The 22,265-nt window shown below is 45.4% G+C and overlaps 2 protein-coding genes across 3 annotated transcripts in view; one reads left to right on the forward strand and one right to left on the reverse strand.

Moving 5' to 3' along the window:
• Nucleotides 1-2,524: 2,524 nt before the first annotated feature.
• Nucleotides 2,525-14,374, forward strand: MAP1LC3B (microtubule associated protein 1 light chain 3 beta). Its single transcript, XM_082436955.1, has 4 exons — nucleotides 2,525-2,687; nucleotides 9,996-10,051; nucleotides 11,490-11,596; nucleotides 12,552-14,374. The coding sequence occupies exons 1-4, from the start codon at nucleotides 2,648-2,650 to the stop codon at nucleotides 12,724-12,726; spliced, it is 378 nt and encodes a 125-aa protein (XP_082293081.1). The 5' UTR covers nucleotides 2,525-2,647; the 3' UTR covers nucleotides 12,727-14,374.
• Nucleotides 14,375-17,462: 3,088 nt separating this feature from the next.
• Nucleotides 17,463-22,265, reverse strand: part of ZCCHC14 (zinc finger CCHC-type containing 14) — a 57,014-nt gene continuing 52,211 nt past the window's right edge. For both annotated transcript variants that reach the window (XM_082436890.1, XM_082436889.1), the window contains 2 exons: nucleotides 20,723-22,186; nucleotides 17,463-19,565 (listed from right to left, as the gene is read on the reverse strand). In XM_082436890.1, the coding sequence (XP_082293016.1) occupies nucleotides 19,510-19,565; nucleotides 20,723-22,186 (1,520 nt within the window). In that variant the 3' untranslated portion in view covers nucleotides 17,463-19,509. The remainder of the gene's footprint in view (nucleotides 19,566-20,722; nucleotides 22,187-22,265) is intronic.

Here is a 22,265-nt window from a genome sequence, read left to right on the forward strand (position 1 = left end):
AAGAGTTACTTAAAACTGACACTGCTTGGCTTTCTAGAATGATTATTTAATAGCTTAAAAGCACCATGAGATTTCTTGAGAAAACACTGCATAAATTCACATGACAGATGCGGTCTTTTCTACTTTATGTGGATTATTTCAAAGAAGAGTAATATTTGTTAATCGTTTAAAAATAAATCGTACTATTCTATATTAACTAGCTTAAAATAGATCATGATGATATTAATTTACCACTCTGAATATCATTTACTATGTCGAACGTATATTAAACTGCAATCTGGGGGGATTTCCCTGGTGGTCCAGTGGTTAAGACTGTGCGGTTCCACTGCAGGGGGCATGGGTTCCATCCCTGGTCAGGGAACTAAGATCCCTCATGCCACATGGCGCAGCCAAAAATAAACAAAAACAAAACTGCAATCTGGGGGCACATGAAATTTTTCACATACACTCAAGCACACTTGTTTTCAAATTTTACACGGTTACGGTACTTCTTAATTGATATTTATTTGCATATGACTAAATTAGTAAACTTTAAATATAATTTATATTTTATTTCAATATGTTGTTCTTACATGCTCATGAGACACCTTTACACACCAACTGCTTTGGATGATTTTCTGAGACACCTATAGGGAAGTGTGGTTTTAGATTCAAGTAGGAAGTGAAGATAAGAGCATAGCAATCATTGTAAATGTGGACTTCAGTACTTGAAAATAACAAAGAGTAATCCTGTCCCATCTCTATCACAGCCCTTGAGGTAATCCCTGGGGCAGTGAACCCAAGGCCTGAGGTTATTTGGTAAAGCTTTATGGATGCCTAAGGGACTAGGAAAATATGAAACTCTCCTTCCCCTCCCCCCAGCTCCATATGCCTGATATCGATTTTTTTTTCAGTCCTCTTGCATTTGGAACAGTTGTCCAGCAAGGGAACAAAAAGTCCATTTCTTACAAACTAGCAATTAAGCCAAAAAAGCACTCACCAGTCAATACTCAATATCATAAAAACCCAGAAAAGAAAGCAATACACAGTCCACACTCTCATTTAAGACTTCGAAACTGATCATTTTGTGTCTGGCAGAAGGTAGGTACACTTACTGGATTTTTCTCCCCCCTCCCCATCTTCACAGAATAAATAAAAAACAACCAAGATAGTACACTTGGAGCTTAAAACCTTCCTTTGGAACATTGGAAAGCAGACAGAATGTTTAAGTCATCTTTATTAACTGTACACTATTAGAGATTTTTCAAGGTAAAGAACTGTGACAGAAAGAGGAGAAAAAAAAAACCTGGGAAAGTGACATACACAACTGCACTTTTCTTTTGTAAATAGTGGCACAGTACAGAGCTACAACTAACATCATTGTTCTGGCAGATAATTATACAAGATACTTGGCTACTCTGTAAAGAAAGAAATTCCAGGTGCATTGGAACCCCTTTGAGAAATATATTTTAGTAGGTTTTGTATGTTTGTATAATAACTGTATATTAGCACAATCCAATTACTTTATGAAACAGACATTATAAGAAAGGCTTTTACAAACTCAAAAAGGGGAAAATACTTACAAAGTATTAAATATTAAAGAGCAAAAACAGCCGAAGAATCACGTGCTGTTCATTCGGATACATGTTTATCAGATGTTTGAGTTGGGCAATAACTGACTTGATAACTAAACGTTGCATAGTGATCTAGAGTCTACCAGGCCCCTTTCATTTGCTCCTCAGAAAACACTTGGAGTTCTAAAATAGTATTGCGCTCTTACACACACGAGTCGGAGACTGAGAAAAATGGTTACGTATTCAAGGTAGCTCAGCTAGTTAGTGTTTGAAAGACTGAGGGGTCTGAACACGGGTAAGACTCCGTATCTGAGACCAGCAGAGACGAATGAAAGGCAGTGAACCCTGCCAGGTGTGGGCAGGCCCGCGCCCTGTCAGCGCAGGTGATGCCCAGGCTCATTCGACCACCTGAGTTACCTGAGGCCGGATGCCGAGCCCAGGGCACGGACTTTCTCCAGGGCCGGACTCTACCGACCATAACCTGAAATAATACACTTGCGGTTCTTTTCCTAGTTGGGACAATGTGTGCCGGAAGTTACCAGTGGACAGTTTCCTTAAAAAAGAAAAGAAAACTGAGACATACTTGACGTGGAAGCCAACGGAAACAAAGACACAAAAAGCCGCCGGCGGAAAAGCACCAGCAGCTCCAAAGGAGGCAGGGGCACACCACCCCTTTATTTTCAGGTGCAAACATCACCAGGCATCAGAACCGGCACCGGGAACAGGAGCGAGGCCGAGTCGCGGCAGCTCGGCCGCGGGGGCAGCACCGTGCGTGTCTGCGCGGCGCGTTTCCGCGGGTCACAGCCTGGTTCGGGGCTCGCACGCCCCACGCGGGCCGCCGGCCTCCCCCACTCCCGCCAGCCCCGACCCCGCCCCGGGCGCTGCGCTCGTCCTGCTTCCGCCACGCCCGCCATGGCGGCGGCGGCGGCCCGCTCCTGGCCCCGCCTCCCGGGACGCCGCGCCGGTCACCTGACGCGGCTGCGGGCCGAGAAAACACAAGAGACGTCGCTGTCGCCACGGTCGGAGCCGTCTCAGCCACCGCCTGGGGCCGCCGGGACTCTGCACCTCGCCGCCCCCGCCCAGCCTGCCGCGCCATGCCATCGGAGAAGACCTTCAAACAGCGCCGAACCTTCGGTGGGTGCCGCGGGGCCGGCCGCTGACGGAGGGCCGGGAGGCTGAGGGGCCGAGGCGGCGGGGCCGGCCCTGGCGGAGGGGCTCCGGAGAGGTCGGACGGGCCGAGGTGCCGAGGGCTGAGGGGCTGAGGCGGCGGCTGCGGGAGGGCCGGGCCCGGGTGGCCGAAGGGCCGAGGCGGGGGCCTGACGGGCCGAGGGCTGCCGGGCCCAGGGGGCTGCGGGCCCGAGGGGCCGGAGTGCGGGGGCCGAGGGGCCGAGGGCGCACTGGCGCGGAGCTGCTGAATCACCTTTTGGCCCCGGGAGGCCGGGCGGGCTGTGGGCTCGGGGCCCGTCAGCCCTCCAGCCCTGGGGTGTTAGGTCCCCACGAAGAGACGAGCGCGAGCCGCGCAGGGGGTGCCCTCCTTGTAGGGGAGGCTGGCCCGGGCGCAGGGCTGGGACAGGTTCTCCGAAGTGGTGGCCCCGGGGGTGCAAGGCAGTCGTCTTCTGGTGCGTCGTCCGGGTCACACATGGTCCCTTCACGCGTCAGGACCTCCGCGGAGAGGAGTGACTCCGAGGCCGCGCCTCCTCACGCCTGCCCCTTCCCCTGCAGCCCCGCGTGGCCGGGACGTCTTGGTCCTATTTGTGGCACAAGAGCTAGGGTGGGTGGCTCTTCTAACCGGCTTGCGACAGCATTCTTGGACAGCAGCGGCGAATCCGTTCTCTCCCAGTTCAGGCTAGAATCCCCACTTAGCTTGCTGGCATTTGGTTGAAACTGGAGGTGACACCCTCACAATATTTACTCCTCCACAAAACCGACGGGAAGGAAGTGATTGGTGCTCCCTTTAAGCAAGACGGTTCTGCAGTAACAACGTGGCCTCCTTGCACATCGCTGTGTAGGGCTTGTTTATCTCAGCCCTGGAAGGCCAGGTGGGGTAGGGCGGGACCAGCGTTCCTTCCTGCCCTAATCTTTAGGCGCTTGAGCTGTATCACTTTCGTCTACTTTTGTCTAGTTTCCTGGAGTCTAGAAAGAGCCGAGCGTTCACTTGAGCTAGGATATGGTTTTGTAGATCTCGTTATTGATAATTGTTTCTTGTGCCTTGGAAGCTCCAGTAGATGAAATTCACGTTGACCTGTGGAGCATATCCTTTCAGCCTCTTGAAGCGGTTGGTTAGCAAAACTTAGACGTGTCTTTTTGTTTTTTTTTTTTAAGAAATTTTCTCTTTAGTGACTTTCATGAACTCAAGTTGATACTCATGAATATTGCTTACTTTTTATGCAGCCATGAGAACAGCATTTAGAGCAGATTTGCCATTGTATCTGGCTTCTGTCCTTACAGACTCTGGCATTGAAAGCTAACTGGGGACATTTGTATGGGAAAGATGCTCATTTTCTCATGACCAATACTACAGTTACTTTCTTTTTGCTTAGAGTATTTTTAGGTTATCTAGAAAAATCGCTCAAGAAGAGTAGGTGGTAAGAGTAGGAAAGGTGAGGAATAACTAGAATAAAAGTGAGAATAAATGAGAATAAAATAGCGAATTAGAAGGAATTCCCGTGGTGCCTGTGGCCTTGAGGGTAAACCAGCAGGTATGCCTCATTTTTTTCTCCATTAGTGTATTTGTGGGCTTTCCTCTCTGTTCACCTTTACTCCCACTCCTCCTTTTTTTGTCCCTAGTCTCCTGACTCTTGATTCTTTTTTTTCTACTTTTATTGAGAAATGACATTCATCACTGTATAAATTTAAGGTATTCAGCATGATGGCTTGGTTTACATATATTGTAAAATGATTACCATAATAGGTTCAGCTAACATGCATCTTCTCATACATAAAATAAAAAAGGAAAATTTTCTCCTTGTGACAAGAACTCCTAGGATTACCCCTCCCCCCCCCTTTTTTAAAAGGGCTCTTTAATAGTCATTTTGCAGGGCTTCCCTGGTGGCGCAGTGGTTAAGAATCCGCCTGCCAATGCAGGGGACACGGGTTCGACCCCTGGTCCAGGAAGATCCCACATGTCGCGGAGCAGCTAAGCCCGTGCCCCACAACTACTGAGCCTGCGCTCTAGAGCCCGCGACCCACAACTACTGAGCCTACGTGCCACAACTACTGAGGCCCGCGTGCCTAAAGCCTGTGGTCCGCAACAAGAAGCCACCACAGTGAGAAGCCCACACACCGCAACGAAGAGTAGCCCCTGCTCGCCGCAACTAGAGAAAGCCCACGCACGGCAATGAAGACCCAACGCAGCCAACTAAATAAATAAATAAAAATAATTTTTTAAAAAACAGTCATTTTGCAGAAAAATATCACATCATTTAATGGCTACTGCCTTTCCTTGCTACTGATTATGGTAATCAGCGCTGACAGTTTTCAGAGATTTGTAACACAGTAAATGAGGGGAATAAGTTGTTTGGAGATATGTTTTTATAGAACCTAAGACCAGCCCCAGTTAGCTTGAGCAGTACTCTTCCCAAGTGAGTGAGTTTAGGTTAATTAAAAATTGAGTCTAGCTGTGCTGTGATATATTCTACCAGGGTTGAAAGGGTTGAGATGAATCTTAGAGCTCGCCCAAAACAACCACTTCCTTTTGTGGCCAGAGAAACTGGGTGGGGCCCTGAGAGGTGGAAATCATGGTCCACCTAGTGGCAGAGTCTGGACTTGCACCCTTCTGATAGGAATTCTGTCCTCCAGTAGGTAGCCATCATTTCCAGTACATGACGTGGACCAACACTCTGAGTCAAGAGGCAATAGTGTTTCTTTACAAATGTTTTGAAGACTTTTATGAACTTCAGAAGTTGTATTTGAGCAAATATTTTCGGATTCAGTCTTCTCAAATGTCATAATCTCACTCCATTTTCTTCTAGGGTTGCCCTGGTTTGTTTAATAACACATCTGTCTCCTAGACATCATTCTGCTGAGATTCAATGTTAAACCTAGATCTTAAGCTTCACCATCAATAACAAAAGGTCTGCATGTCTCAGAAGGTCATGTGATGGTCTAGAATAAATAGCTTCAACTACGTAACAGGGAGACTGGAGAAGGAGATTTATGCCGACACCTAGGTAACACTCCCTGCTCTTAAGCTGTGTCACTCACTGATGGATGGCATTTTATGTTTTTTATTTATAGGCATATTGGGGAAAATATTTATGCTTCCACTTCAGTGAACTAAATCCTGGAAAATATATATAAGCCTTACTTTAAATGCCCTAGGGAATCTATCTCAAAGCATCTTTGCAAATAAGACACCTTAGACTCCTAGTCTCTATTTTTGTAAGGCTTATAAGCGTTCTTAGAGACAGGAAGAGGAATCTGGGGAAGTATATCATCCATGTACAAGCCTGAGCCCTGGGGGAATACAGACATGACTAGAGCTGGATCCCTGACTGCCAGGGGCAGTCTGCTGAGAAAGGCAAATGATAAACAGATCATCACAGCATTAAGAAAATAATTGAGTAAAAGAAGTGCTCTCATGTGCCTTTGATCCAGTGGCGTTGGTAATGCTTTTGTTAAATATACTGTCGGCTTCTGAAAACAGCCTTCTATTCAGAGTTAGGCGTCAGCATATACCATATTTATTTAATCACTTTGGGCTCACCCCTGGATTTTCATTACAACTGGCCAGGACGCTAAAGACATTTCTACAGGACTTTGGTACTACTCTTCTCACCTTAGGGAAGTCACTTGTCTTCCTCTGTTGTCCCACCTTTAATGAAAATAATCATTTTTGCCTTCCTTTTTGGACCATATTTTGGGGATAAATCAAGATAAAGAAAACTTTTGACACTATAGTTTGACTTTGAAGCCCCACGTTTAGAGACCATTTTGTTTTTTCCTGCTCCACTTACCAAAATAAACCTGTTTTCCTTGCATAAAATATTCTCTCCCCCTTATGCCTGAATGATTCCTTGTACCTTTTACATTTTTTTGGATGAGCTTTTAAATGTGAAACATTTCAGGGTATATTAAACTTATTATTTATTGGCTACAGTGAATTAATTAAATTGTGATTTCCCCTTGCTCGTGAAATCTACTCTGACAAGATGGAGGTTTTTGTTGTGAAGATGGCTGATAGCTAAGTGTAGATGGTAGAGCATCTTTTCTGGGGTAGGACCGACATAGGGACAGGTCTTAGAGCTGAGAGAAATGATGAAGTATCCATGACACCCCTAGAAATAGAGAGGGGTTCTAAGGATGATAGAAAGGAAAACTCTTCCTTTGTGTCCTCTCTACTCTGCAGTACTCCATAAACACTGCGGCTCACTTCTGACACCAGACAAGCAATTCAGCTAGTTGTCATCCAGTTTAACTCAATTCTAGCACTACCTGGTGATAGCCTCAGATCCAGCAGGTTAAGGGCTCCGTCCCACCTGACAACCCCCCCCCCCGCCCCCCACCAAAGGCTAATTGCACGTACAGCTCGTTGCTCTGACTAGCTATAAATCAGTTTCCCAAGATCACCTTGTGTTTGATTAAATTACTAGAGTGGCTCCCAGAGCTCAGGAAAAGCCTTTAATTACTAGATTATCAGATTATTGCAAAGGATATTAAAGCATAGCGGTGGTAAGGTCCAGAAGAGTGCTGAGCACAGGAGCTTCTGTCTCCATGGAGTTTGGTGATTGCACTCTCCTGCCACCTGGAAGCTCTCCAGACCCTTTGTAAATAAGTTCGTTTGTATTATTTTTTAGATTTTACATGTGATACCGTATATGATATTTGTCTTTCTCTGTCTGACTTGACTTAGTATGATAATCTCTAGGTCCATCCATGTTGTTGCAAATGGCATTATTTCATTTTTTATTTAATAACAGCTAGCATTTATTAAGCATTTACTATGTGCCAGATATTTGCAAGGGGCGTACCAGCATTCTCACTGAATCTTTTTTCTTTTCCATTATGGTTTATTACAGAATATTGAATATAGTTCCCTGTGCTATAAAATAGGACCTTGTTGTTTATCCATTCTGTATATAGTAGTTTGCATCTGTTAGTCCCAGACTCCCAATCCAGCACTCCCCACCCTGCTCCACCTTGGCAACCAGAAGTCTGTTCTGTACGTCTGTTAGTCTATTTCTGTTTTGTAGATAAGTTCATTTGTGTCATATTTTAGATTCCATATATAACTGATATCATATGGTATTTGTCTTTCTCTTTCTGACTTATTTTGCTTTGTATGATAATCTCTAGGTCCATGCATGTAGCTGCAAATGGCATTATTTCATTCTTCTTTTTGGCTGAGTAGTATTCCATTGTATGCATGTAACACATCTTCTTTATCCATTCCTCTGTCGATGGACATTTAGGTTGCTTCCATGCCTTGGTTATTGTGAATAGTGCTGCTGCGAACATAGGGGTACATGTATCTTTTCAAGTTAGAGTTTTCTTCGGATATATGCCCAGGAGTGGAATTGCTGGGTCATATGGTAGCTCTATTTTTAGCTTTTTGAGGAAGCTCCGTACTGTTCTCCATAGCAGCTGCACTAGCTAACATTCCCACCAACAGTGTAGGAGGGTTCCTTTTTCTCCACACCCTCTCCAGCATTTGTTATTTGTAGACTTTTTAATGATGGCCATTCTGACGGGTGTGAGATGATACCTCATTGTAGTTTTGATTTGCATTTCCCTAATAATTAGTGATGTTGAGCATCTTTTTATGTGCCTATTGGATGTCTTCGTGGATGTCTTCTATGGAGAAATGTCTATTTAGGTCTTCTGCCCATTTTTTGATTGGGTTCTTCGTTTTGTTGAGTTGTATGACCTGTTTGTATATTTTGGCAATTAAGCCCTTGTCGGTCGCATCATTTGCAAGTATTTTCTCCCATTCTATAGGTTGTCTTTTCGGGGTTTTTTTAATGTTTCCTTTGCTGTGCAAAAGCTTGTAAGTTTGATTAGGTCCCATTTGTTTATTTTTGCTTTTATTTTTATTGCCTTGGGAGACTGACCTATGAAAACATTGCAGTGATTTACGTCAAAGAATGTTTTACCTCTGCTCTCTTCTAGCTAGGAGTTTTATGGTTGTCCTCTCTTACATTTAGGCCTTTAAGCCATTTTGAGTTTATTTTTGTGCATGGTGTGAGGGTTGTGTTCTAACTTCATTGACTTACATGCAGCTGTCCCACTTTCCCAGAACCACTTGCTGAAGAGACTGTCGTTTTTCCATTGTATATTCTTGCCTCCTGTGTTGAAGATTAATTGACCATAGATGTGTGGGTTTATTTCTGGGCTCTCTGCTCTGTTCCATTGATCCATATGTCTGTTTTTGTGCCAGTACCACACTTTTGGTTACTGTAGCTTTGTAGTATTGTCTGAAGTCTGGGAGGGTTATGCCTCCTGCTTTGCTCTTTTTCCTCAGGATTGCTTTGGCAATTCTGGGTCTTTTATGGTTCCATATAAATTTTAAGATTATTTGTTCTAGTTCTGTGAAAAATGTCATGGGTAATTTGATAGGGATCACATTAAATCTGTAGATCGCTTTGTGTAGTATGGCCACTTTAACAATATTTTTCCAGGGGCTTCCCTGGCGGTCCAGTGGTTAAGACTCTGCCCTTCCAATACAGGGGGTGCGCATTCAGTCCCTGGTCGGGGAGCTAAGATCCCACATGCTGTGCAGCCAAAGGAAAAAAAAAAAAAACAGTATTCTTCTAATCGAAGGGCATGGGATATCTTTCTGTTTTTTTGAATCATCTTTAATTTCTTTTATTAATGTTTTATAGTTCTCAGTGTATAAGTCTTTCACCTCCTTGGTCAGCTTTATTCCTAAGGTGTGTTTTTTTGTTTTTTATTTTCTGGCTGCGTTGGGTCTTCGTTGCTGCGCACAGGCTTTCTCTAGTTGTGGCGAGCGGGGGCTACTCTTCGTTGCAGCACGTGGGCTTATTGCGGTGGCTTCTCTTGTTGCAGAGCACGGGCTCTAGGTACGTGGGCTCGGTAGTTGCGGTGCACGGGCTTAGTTGCTCCGCGGCATGTGGGATCTTCCCGGACCAGGGCTCGAACCCGTGTCTCCTGCACTGGCAGGTGGATTCTTAACCACTGAGCCACCAGGAAAGTCCCTGGTGTGATTTTAAAAGGTAGTTTTTTTACATTCCTTTTCTGATATCTCATTGTTAATGTAAAGAAATGCAACCAATTTCTGTATGTTAATCTTGTATACCAACCTTTGCCAGGTATGAAGTATTAGTGTTTGGTTTCTCTCAGTTTTAGGGAAGATGTCTTTACTGCTTTGCTCTGCCATAGCTAAGGATAGGGGGATTCAGATATGGAAGTCACCAGTAAAAATGCAGGAAAGAAGCTGCATTTTTGGCCCTTAATAATGCCTGTGTTTCTTCCTTTCCTTTGCAGAACAAAGAGTAGAAGATGTCCGACTTATCCGAGAGCAGCATCCTACCAAAATCCCGGTAGGTAGTCTCTGTTTCAGTTGTTATTAATGTACGCCGAAGAGAGCACGGCTTAAATACAACTTTAGTACAGTGCTGCTATGTGCGACTACCTGACGGGTTTCTTTTTTTAATTTATATTTATTTATTTTTTATTTATTTGTTTGTTTGATTATTTTTGGCTGTGTTGGGTCTTCATTGCTGCACGCAGGCTTTCTCTAGTTGCGGCGAGGGGGGGCTCCTCTTCGTTGAGGTGTGTGGGCTTCTCATGCGGTGGCTTCTCGTTGTGGAGCACAGGCTCTAGGCACACAGGCTCAGTAGTTGTGGCGCACGGGCTTAGTCGCTCCATGGCATGTGGGATCTTCCTGGACTGGGGATCGAACCCGTGTCCCCTGCATTGGCAGGCAGATTCTTTTTTATTTATTTATTTATTTATTATTTATGGTTGTGTTGGATCTTCGTTTCTGTGCGAGGGCTTTCTCTAGTTGCGGCGAGCGGGGGCCACTCTTCATCGCGGTGCACGGGCGTCTCACTATCGCGGCCTCTCTTGTTGCGGAGCACAGACTCCAGACGCGCAGGCTCAGTAATTGTGGCTCACGGGCCCAGTTGCTCCGCGGCATATGGGATCTCCCCGGACCAGGGCTCGAACCCGTGTCCCCAGCATTGGCAGGCAGATTCTCAACCGCTGCGCCACCAGGGAAGCCCCAGAGTTAAGATCTTACTTACACTTTTAATAAAAGTTTTATTAAAAGACTCTTGTCATGTCACAGGAAATGGTGATAGTAGTATTGGCATAGATTCAGATCTTTACACTTAAAGCTGGTACCCAGCGTCTCTGCTGTTATAAGGCTTGGGGTCTTTTTCTGACTAGGTAGTATATTTTCATGGTTCCAAATAACAGAATTTATAGCAAAGTTTCTTCCCCCACCTCAGGGCTACCTTGCCCCTCCCTGATGGCAGCCATGTTGTCTTGTGCACCATATTTCATAAGGAACAAAAGTGCTGTTTTAAACCCCATTTTGGCATGTGCCAGCTACAACATAGGAAGTATTTTATCGGTTTTTCATTGTCAACGGCTATTTTTCTTTATAATGATAATCATCAACTCTTTTTTTTTTTTTTAATTTTATTTATTTATTTATTTTTATATTTTATGGCTGTGTTGGGTCTTCGTTTCTGTGCAAGGGCTTTCTCCAGTTGCGGCAAGTGGGGGCCACTCTTCATTGCGGTGCGCGGGCCTCTCACTATCGCGGCCTCTCTTGTTGCGGAGCACAGGCTCCAGACGCGCAGGCTCAGTAGCTGTGGCTCACGGGCCTAGTTGCTCCGCGGCATGTGGGATCTTCCCGGACCAGGGCTCGAACCCGTGTCCCCTGCATTGGCAGGCAGACTCTCAACCACTGCGCCACCAGGGAAGCCCTTAACGGCTATTTTTAAATCACTTTTCTGGCTTCTTTTCTAGGTAATAATAGAACGATACAAAGGTGAGAAGCAGCTGCCAGTCCTGGATAAAACAAAGTTCCTGGTGCCTGATCATGTCAACATGAGTGAGCTCATCAAGATAATTAGGTATTTAATCAGCTTTTTACTTTATTTCTTTGGGTAACTTCTCATTCTTGATCAGGCTTACAGATAAATCTTCAGTCTAGCTCTGATAAAAATCTATGCAACTTAATAAAACTGTAAGACATTTCATTTCTGAGTTTTTCTATTTCTTACCTGCTGGATCTCAAGTCCCTTCTGATCCTTTCATCATAACATCTATGTAGATGTCTCTTAATTAGAAAAGTTTTATATAGGAAAATAAGTTAAGAGAATGTAGATGTGGTCCAATGGTAATAAATTGCATCAGCTTAGATCTTAGTTTGTAAATTATATTTTGAACTATTTTTATCACATTAGACACTGGTGGCTACTCAGATAGCATACTAGTTTTAAAATTGGCCTCAGGACTTCCCAGGTGGCTCAGTGGTTAAGAATCCGCCTGCCAGTGCAGGGGACACGGGTTCAAGCCCTGGTCCGGGAAGATCCCACATGCCGCGGAGCAACTAAGCCCGTGCACCACCACTACTGAGCCCGCGCTCTAGAGCCCACGAGCCACAACTACTGAGCCCGTGCACCACAACTACTGAAGCCTGTGTGCCTAGAGCCCGTGCTCCGCAACAAGAGAAGCCACTGCAACGAGAAGCCCCGCGCACCACAACAAAGACCCAACGCAGCCAAAAACAAATAAATAATTAGCAAAATAAACAAATAAATAAAACTGGCCTCAGGAAAGTAGTAAGAATGATCTAGCAAGGATTATCATTAATACTTACCACACATATAGTCGTAGAAAACAATCCTGTGTTTTATGAGAAGAAATATTCAAGTCATCGTCAGTGAGGCATATATTTCATTTTGCCAGAAGTAGCGTTTACAAAATCTTTATACTTTTATATTGATTCCGGGTGGGTGATATTTTTTACACATTCTCCCTAGGTATTGATGTATCACTATTTCTTCACATGTTTTCTTTCAACAGAAGGCGCTTACAGCTCAACGCTAATCAAGCCTTCTTCCTGTTAGTGAATGGACATAGCATGGTGAGTGTGTCCACGCCAATTTGTGAAGTGTATGAAAGCGAGAAGGATGAAGATGGATTCCTGTATATGGTATACGCCTCTCAGGAGACTTTTGGAATGAAATTGTCTGTGTAAGACTAAAAAAAAATGTGTCTGTTCTAGAATTTAAACCCTTACCAAGGAATAAAAAAGGGATGTTACCAACTGAGATTGATCAGTTCACCTAATCACAGATCATCAAAACAGTAGTAGTGTTCCTGCCTAGGAGTTTTTAGGAAGTTGTTTTTTTGTACTTCAGGCAGAAAAACTGAGCTCCACATGAGCACATTCAGCTTTGGGAAACTTCATTATTTAACCTAGGCTGTCTTGTTTTCAAATTTAGAAGTTTAAAAATAAAATACTTTGCATTCTAAGTTGCCAATAAAATAGACCTTCAAGTTATTTTAATGTTTTTCCCCCAAAAGGAACTTGCAATTTGAGCATTCAGAGAGACATTCAGTCTTCTCTCTGGGTTCACAGAACCTGCCAGCTTTTTATAGAAGGGTTTCTACTCAACTAGAGAAATCTCCTTAAGAGCATCTTTAAGCCTAAATTGTAAGGCACAGCCACCCCGCACCCCCAGCCCATTTGCCGTAACAGCTGGCAGAAAGCAGGGTGGCCGGGGGTGATAGGAAATAAGCAAGCGGAGCTGCTGCCCAGGGCTCCTGATTGCTAATAGGCGTATTTCACATCAGTGCTCTTGTCATGAAGTCTTCATTTGGTTTGTTCTCTAGACGGTAATGCAGAAAAATACCACTGCTCAACAGGAACCTTGAATAATTTATAATTTTGGTCAGGTTTCTCAAAAGACCTAGAGAAAGAGAATGACATTTTTTTTTGTTTTGACTATTCTCTTAAGAGCTCAAAATAGTGCCTGCTTTGGTAAATAAACAAGCAGTTACATGGGTTTCATTCTTTGGGACAAAGGTAGAAAGCTACAGGATACTGAAACAAAAAGCATTAAAATTCAGATACACTTCCTCAACCTTTTGGCTTAAAGCTGTAGATGATCCGTGTTTTATGTTAAGTGTGTGACTAAAATATGTTACTAAAAAGCATCTTTAAGGGTATTTCAGTTATCACTGTTAGGTCAAGCAGTCCTCAAAATTCCCCCACTCCATGTGCATGTCAGTTTTGAAAGTAGCAAAAGGAAACATGTTCTTTACAGGTATTAATGTCAAACGTTAAGCATTTTCAAAGTCCAACTAGAATAAATAACCAGTGCTTCCTACTACCTGCATGGGGTTCACTATACACTGTTTTTGTGAGAGCTATCACAGAAGGATCACAGACCCACTTGAGACTGTGCATGTGGCAGGCCACCATTTATTTACCCTGGTGTATTTAGATGTGTGTGGAAAACTTGTATCTGTGAGTGGCAGTTATTTATTGTAACTGAGGAAGAAAAAGCAGTATTACTGCATACGGGCCCTCAACCCCAGTCAGCATGCATCTGTCTACGTGGCTAACTTTTAATATGTATATTTTTACATTATGTAAATTCTTAATTAGCCTGTCTTGTTTAGATTGTATACATCATTATATGACATTCTTGTAACTACTATGTGATCGATAAGATTCCTTTAAGAAACTCTGCTTTTTAAAGACAAAGTACCACACTGAGAGGGGTGACTTACTTATATCCCACATTAGTGGGTGGTTACCCTATTTATAGGATCTTTAAAACAAGTACATTTTTAACGAACTAAGGTGAATAAAGGCACAATTAAAAACTGTCATCAAAGTTCAGTTTAATGGATTAGTATTTGAGACTTGCAGTCTACACCATCCAAAGCCAAGTGGGTAATATCCTTTCTAATGAGGAGTGCTGAGGCTGGTTTCACTGTGCCAGGGTGGAGGGACACCCACCTCTGAAGGTCTCTGCCTTGTCATGAGCGCCTGGCTCGCATTGGTCAAGGTCCTGCCTTCAAAAAACTCAGTTCTCTTAAAGGTACAGATGTGCCACAAAGTATGGGGAGAAGGGACGGGGGAGCGACCTACCTGTTTTGTGGGAACAGGCACTTGAAAACCTGCTCTAAATGAACAAAAGTGTAACACGAGAAGTACTGAGAGTGTGTGGGGCGTTATGCGGCACGTGGTACCTGATGTGGCCATGTGGGGAGCCGCGTACAGTACAAACAGCAGTTGCGCACATGCCCTCCACCCTCAGAGGCCCTGGAAGTGACCAAACAGAGGGGCTGCTAGCAGGTGCCAGGAGTGGCCAGCTGTGTCTCCTGATGCTACTTACCTGACAGGGGCCCTGACCAGTCCGAGAACCGTGTGCACGTTTTCCTCCGGGTAACCACAGGTCTGACGACAAGACCAAGAGAAAATGGGGACTCCTGCTGGGGAAGAAGCCCCAGAACTCTCCCTCTGGGGCCTGGCACTGCTCAGGGTAGCACCGCAGTCCTGGGCGAGCAGAGCACCAGCCCAAGTCCAGCGAGGACGTGGCCTTAGATGGCAGGGCACATTCACCACGAGTTTGCAAACATCCAAAGGATACTTGATCTAGCAATGCTAATAACCTTGATTGTTCACGGGTACCTGAGAGCTGGAACATCTTTAATCCAACCCCCAATCAATTCACATTTCTATTCACAGCAAGGACATTTTTTAAAAACCTAGGAAACTTGATAGAAAATGGATTTAAGACCAGGTGTCCCTTTTGTAATGCTGGGAAGAAGGCGGAAAGGACGGACTCCCTAGTTTGGAGGATCGTGATTTGAAAGGATGTGTGCTTCATACTCTATAAGACAAAGACCTAGTAAAAAGAAACTGCTCTTTTTTTTTAATTTTTATTTTCAGTACATTAAATTGACTCATAAAAACATTCTAAAAATGTACAATTTTTTCTTTTTAACAAAGTATAATAAAACATAAAAACCCCAAAAACAGAATACTTGACATTTACAATTCAAAATCAAATTAGCAGAATATTAAATATTTACAAAACTATATCTTTTAAAAATATTTATAAAGTTACATGCAATTTTGTAGAATTGACATAAAAGAATGGCTCAAAAATGGGAGAATTTTCCTTCATTCCTAAAAAGAAAATATGTCCAATAGAAGCTGTGAAGATTCTTGAGTGTACACGAGGTCTTCAGTTTCAGTACCAAAGCCTGTCTTTGTGCATCTAAGAACTTTACGCATGTGAGGGGCTTCTTAACACCGGGGTGACCTGGCAGGCGTGCCCCTCCATCCAATAACAGTGTAGTAACATTGACCTTTGGCCTCAACCAGCACAGTACGTAGTTTGCGAGTGTTGATTAAAGATAACTCACTTTGATTCAGAACCTCGGGACTTTTCAGTAATTGAGCCTCTTCAGAACCCATGGCTTTAAATGTCCCCTGCCTCATTCTTCGGGAGTCATCTGCACTTTGGAAAGGACGGCCAACCCGCTCAGGTTCCACAGGCCCATCCACTGGGACGGGTGGTCGAGCTGAGCAGGGTCACGGTTTCCCTTACAACCTTTAAGACTTAAACATGTAACGCCATCAGTTATCAGTGTGTAAAACTAGCAAGGCATCAAATAAGCCACCACGGAAGCAGGAAGAGGGACGACGACAGGGAGCGAGGAGGGTGCAACCCACTTCCTGCTCAGCAAGTGCTCGCTAGCAACACTGCAGTGAGTGGATAGATGTTAAGCCTCGGTCAGCCTGTGCTCAGACAGGACCGCATTACAGCTGCATAACGTCAGGCAAAGTTACTACCCGCTATGCATCTCCATACGCAGTGTGCAGTGTAAACTAACTAGGTGGACTTCTTGCGATTAAGGACCTAGAATTCTAAATAGTGAATTAAAATACTGAACCTACTAACTACTACATTAACAAGGTGACTCGTGTAATTTTTTGGAGGTTATAAATGATGCTGGTTTTTTAAAATACCCAATCATGTGTCTGCTTTCAAGAAAATAGCTTTGTCTTTATTATTCTAAGTGCTAGCTCCCATTTTCTCAGTGCTCTTTAGCAATTAGAAGTTTTTAACATTTATACACTTTCCAATGTTCAATATTATCATAAAATAAAAATTAGAAAATAAGGTAGAAAATTGAGTGTTCTGCTTTAAAAAAAAAAAAAAAAGATTAGTGTTTTATCCCAACGTTGTATTCTACTTCAATCTGTACATTCCACTTTCCCCATTCTTGGAGATAAAAAATGGGGTTAGAAACTTTAAAATATGACAGACTACACAGAGCAAAGTGGCTGGTGCCACACCTACCTGGTTGCCACAGCATTTGGAAACGGAGCCCACAATTTCAGGAAAATAGTTAAGTAGTTGAAAGGGTCAGTCTGATCTGTTGTTTCTAGCTGATGAGGACGTCCTCTGAGGAAATGCCAAATGGTCTTTAGGCTCACTGACTGTGGTTGCTTCTGGAGAGAAATTTCATCAGAGAATACTGCTAGCAAATATTCCCAAGTTCAAGTATGGGATTCACTTGGGAAGAGGTCTCACGGAGCGGCAGCTGAATGCTTTGTGTCCTGGTGTCTCACATTTACGTTTTACCATTCTCAACTCCGAATGGCCTCACTGGAGACGTCACTCTGCACATGCACTTTCAAAGACAGCTGGAAGTTTCTCTAAGACCTCTGATGACTGGAACACAGCCACACAATGTCTGAACTTACTTCCCTCAATTTGAATGTCATACTTCAAATTGAAGTTCGTTTTAATTTTCTGTCGTATTTAACGCTAACCTCTAATATTTATCAAAACAGTTATAAGGGTAACAACAGACACACTTTCATTCCCCAATACTGACCAGTAAAACAAAAAACCTAAATATGATTTTTTTCTTTTGTTATGAGACAGTTTTCAACAATTTCACTGTGTTGAAATAGGATTTATTTAAAATAGTTCTTTGTTTAAAAAACCAAAAATTTTAAAAGTTTGGCTTTCAGCACATATCCAGGCCACTGTAACGGCCCTCAGAAATATTAAAATCGTAAACATCAATGAACACTCTAAGTCTTCCTTAAACATAATATGACAAGTTCCAGTCTAGTACTCTTTAAGGCAAAGTTGTGTCAGTTCTCGTAATTTTGACATTTTGTAGTGTTTATAATTTAAGAGATCAATGTAACACTCCCCCAAAATGCTGTTGTAAGCATCATCATTACTTCAAAACTGTATGTAATACTGTGTACCAGGAAGAGAGAGAAGAATACAGAGGTCTGTCAATTCTGCATTGCATAGAAATAAAACTCTACTAAAATAAAACTCTTAAAAACTCTACTAAAAGCCTTTCGTAAAAAAATGTAACAACTTTCTGCTTTAGTTTCCATGAAGCAGGAAACGGATCTCAAAATTTGAAGCCTTACATCACAATGCCTCAAATTCTAGGGTATTTTTGATTTACACCAATTTTACATGAGGCTGATTGTCCCATTTTAAGAGTGGTCTGAGTATTGAGATTTTCTTTTTTTAAATAAATATTCAACTGGAAAATCCCTGGGCAAGACCTTACCAATCAATATTTTAATATTGAAGGCTTTAGCATTTAAAACAATATTGTTTGAGCAGAAAATTCCCTTTAGCCTTGAAGCTTTAAGTCCCTAACTTTCGGACCAAAAGCTCTCATTGCAATGGGGTGAAATTGAGAGCTGTGTGGTGGACTTTATTTCCCACCTTGGTAAAACTAGACTTCTGCAGATCTTGTAGCTCTGTCCTGTCAGTGTATTCTCTTTCAGAGTCTTACCACTTTCTATTGTAGTTTTCCAGGTAATTTTTAACGGAACTAACTATTGATACACAGCCTAATACAAAAGAAGTTGACAGGAGAAAATTTCAAATCGTTTGCTCAGAGATTACAGGACTGTATTATTGTTGTTGAAATGTCTGTCTCAAGTGTGAATCCATTAGCAGTGAGCCTTGGGGTCCTTGGGGTCCATGGGAGATAAAAGAACTTGCAAACTTGGCTAAGGATGTGCAGCATCCGTCAGTGCCGCTCACGAGGTGTGCTGCTATCGCGTCTCTGCCAGAGTTCCTTCGTGGTGGAAGACGACAGGACTCAAAGCTCTGAAGGGCTGGGAAGGAAGGTGTCCTCAAAGCTTTGACTACTAGGGATTCTCTGGGACTTGGACCCTTTTAGAAATTAAGTTGTTGCAAGTAGCTATTTCTACTTAATAATGTAGTTTAAATTTATTTGCAGGAAAAAAAAAAAAAAAAAAAGACAACCCTGAAACTGCTACAAGTGCTTTTAAGGAGGGAAGGAAATACTAAAATCTCTGTTGTGTACTAAATCATGTAGCCTGCTGGTGCGGACTCTAAAAACGGATTCTCTGAGCGTCTTGCACTGACTGGTCTCAGGGAGTTTGTCTCCCAGAACTGCAGAGATTGACATCAGTTTACATTCTTCGGTAGTGCAATCCTTAAAAAGCCCAGAGATTAGTGCCTAACCACTTTAAGAACAAAACAGAACAGAACAGAACAAAACAAAGGCGACATTTTCCCTCACCAGGGGTGTCAAGAGTCCGACTGGTAGAACTCCACTTGGAGAACTCCGACCTTCAGTTCTCGAATCCAACCTCACGTAGCTGCCCTGGAATTACGTGTGAGCCTAGAAGGACCAATTACGGCAATGCTCTTCAGGAGACGGGAGGTCTCTGCATTGCAACCAAGGGTGGAGGTGGCCAATTTTCACCCACAGTGGAGATACCCACTAGGCCAGTCCTGACATCAAGCTCCCGTCTAGGATTTTGGCAATAAAACTGAGTTTGATGCATTCCTACGCTAGGTTTTCTATCCAGTCTAGTAAAGTAAAGCACCTTTGGATTAAAAATATTGAGCTCAACAGCAACTAGACTTCTCAGTTTTGTATTTAATTTTCCTTAGGTCTCCATGGCTTAATAGTGTTCTGTTGCCAGAGAAAAATATCAATCTGTGGAGTCCAGACTTTCTGCTGGAGGGGCATATTTCAACCTAAAAGTACCTAGAGAGGGGGAAAAAAAAGAGATCAAATTTGAATCACCATAGAATTACTGCCATGATCTGTCCAAAGTTATTTCCAGAGTCACTGGTCAAGATGTGGGTGCTGGAAATCTAGACCACCTGTTCTGACCACTCCCAACTCCCCTGGCTCCACCCCACAAACTGGACGTTATCTTAACAAGTTTATCAAATCAGAGAAGGGGTGAAAAAGACTGAAGAGTTCCCAGTCTGTTTCTTCATTCTTTGGGAGCTCAGACAACACAGAATTGGCCCCCTTCCTTGGGACAGGGCAAGGGAGGCCTGGCCGCCACCACGGGCCTCTGGGCTCGCTGCGTCAGGAGATGCAGCACCACCGCTATCAATGCGGGGGTGGGGGGGTGGGGTGGGGTGGGGCGGCACAGCCCACAGTCACTCCACCTGCCACCAGACCTGATTCCAAGTTGTCTGTAAAGCTCTCCAGGTGACTAAGGGGCACAGGCAGGCCTGGAACAACCCTCAAAAGTCTCCAGAAAGCAAGTGGCTGACTATCCAAGGTCGCACCGTGAGCAGCTGCGGGCTGGGACCAGTTTTCCCAATGCTCAGCCTAATCTTTCCAAGAAAAACAGCAAGAACAAACCTGGTGTGGTAACGACAGCAGACACACACTTGACTAAAGGAGACAAGAAAGAGTAGCAAAGGGGGAAGGAAGAAGATGCAGCACAGGGAGTGAGGACACCACGTAGCCGCCACACAACACCCACGGCCACGGCCACGGCCACTCTAGACGGGGGAGGAGAAGCGGGGACAGCGAGTTCCACCTGTAGCGCCTGAACTCACGTGCCACGCCCTCGGTTCTCAGTTAAACACCGGCGGTGGCACTACATCACCCAGGCTTGCTCCCCAGTCACGTGGCACAAGATAACAGACCAAGGAGCCACTGGGCCGCAGCCAGCTAGCCACACTCTAAAATGAGGCGCAGGCTGAGATCACAAAGACAGTCTCAGAACCAAAGCAGCCCTTCTGGGGGCTGCACAGCCCATCAGGAGTTTCGTGCTTTTTCAGAGAGCATTTGAAAAACCACTTCTTGCTTGCTTTAAAAAAAAAAAAGAAAGGAAGTTGACTATTCCTTTCAGAGAAAGGACACGCGTGCCGGGAGCCCTCCGCCTCGGGGGCCTTTACCTTGCCGGTTGGAGTCCATGGACGGCTGCTTGCAGTCCTGAGCGCGGTGACCCGTGGCCCCACAGTTGTAGCACGACAGATGCCCGCTCTTCTTGTGACCGGAGCCGTTGCTACTGCCCACCAAGCCCTGAGCCTGGTAGACACCCGCCGCCCCCATGAAGTTCTGCACGGGCGGGACGGTGAAGGCCGACTGGCCGCCCAGCACGGGCTCGGGGCCCACGCCGCTGCCGTAGGGCGAGTGCACGACCGGGAAGGCACCGCCGCCGTACTGCTGGGCGCCCACGTAGCCGCTGCCGCACATGGGGCTGAAGGGCAGGAACGGGAAGGGGAAGACAGACGGCCCGGAGAACGGGTGCTGGAAGTAGTTGGCGTAGCTGACAGTTAGGCCGCTCGAGCCGCAGCTCCCACTGCAGCCGCAGGACGTGCACACGACGCAGCCGGGGGGCGGGGCGGGCGCAGGCTGCTGGGGTGCCGCCGGCTGCTGCTGATGGTGGTGGTGGTGGTGGTGGTTCTGGGCCGAAGCGGGGAGGTTCCCGGGGGAGCCGCCGCCGCCGCCACTGCTGCTGTAGAAGCTGCTTTCGGGGACCGAGGAGAGCGCAGGGCTGGAGCTGGGGGCGGGGCAGCTGGGCACGGTGGCCATGTTTGCAAATGACGTGGCAGGGTGGCTACTGGCAGAGGCAGTGTTGCTGTTTGCGCAGAAGCTGCCCTGCAGGGGGCCCACGGGCACACCGCTCATCGCAGAGAAGGCAGCTTTGGTATTGGCTGTGTACAGAGCAGTCCGAGGGTTTATTATGGCAGGGGGCACACTTATTTGCACGTTGCCAGAACAGGAGGTTTGCCCAGAGATGGCAGAATCTGCAGGGACAGATGAAGACACCAGAAGTTTGATGGGTGGCCGAGCCACGTGGAAGACGGTGCTGGACGTCCCTGCGGCAGCAGTGCTGGTCTCCACCACCAGGGCCGGCTGCTGTGCCGGCTTCATCACCCTGTCGAGGGCGGACGCGTGGACGACTTTGGTGCGGGGACCAAAGGAGACGGTGGGCGACACAGAGCTGCTCTCGGCGAGTCCAGAAAGGACCTGCACGGGCTGATGGGGGGTGGACGCGGGTAGCACGTCCATCATGGTGCTGCCAAAGCTCTTGTCCACTTTGATGCCGCTTCTTGGTCCAGAGACTTTACTGCGCTCCTCGAGAGACAGCAGCGAGTGCACAGAGGACGAGAGGAGCTTCATGTCCGCGGCCCCCCTTTCCGCCTTGTGCACAGAGTTCAGCATCCGGATGGGCGCGATGTGCGAGGCCGCCGTCATCATCTGCGGGGGCAGCGGGTGGTGGCCCGACGGGTTGGAGCCTGCTTCGTTCTGCACGGGGAGGACCTGGGCTGTGGGCCTGGCGGAACTTGAAGTGAAGTGGTTCAGCAGCATCACAGGCTTCTCCTTGTCAGAGCCCTCCAAGTGGATCTCCACACCTAGAGGGGTGGAAACAGCGTCAGCACAGCTTCCGCAGGCCAGGGCGGGGGCAGCAGAGCGCGAGCCACGCGGGGCGTC

Source organism: Balaenoptera physalus (genome assembly GCF_965194825.1).
Source record: "Balaenoptera physalus genome assembly, chromosome: 19".
In the NCBI taxonomy this organism is placed as follows: Eukaryota; Metazoa; Chordata; class Mammalia; order Artiodactyla; family Balaenopteridae; genus Balaenoptera; species Balaenoptera physalus.

What these genes read in the sequence shown, in the direction of transcription:
- MAP1LC3B (XM_082436955.1), top strand. Translation starts at nt 2,648, where the DNA reads ATGCCATCGGAGAAGACCTTCAAACAGCGCCGAACCTTCG. An exon ending in AGCATCCTACCAAAATCCCG is followed by an intron (nt 10,052 to 11,489) that starts GTAGGTAGTCTC and finishes CTTCTTTTCTAG; the next exon opens with GTAATAATAGAACGATACAA. An exon ending in GAGCTCATCAAGATAATTAG is followed by an intron (nt 11,597 to 12,551) that starts GTATTTAATCAG and finishes TTCTTTCAACAG; the next exon opens with AAGGCGCTTACAGCTCAACG.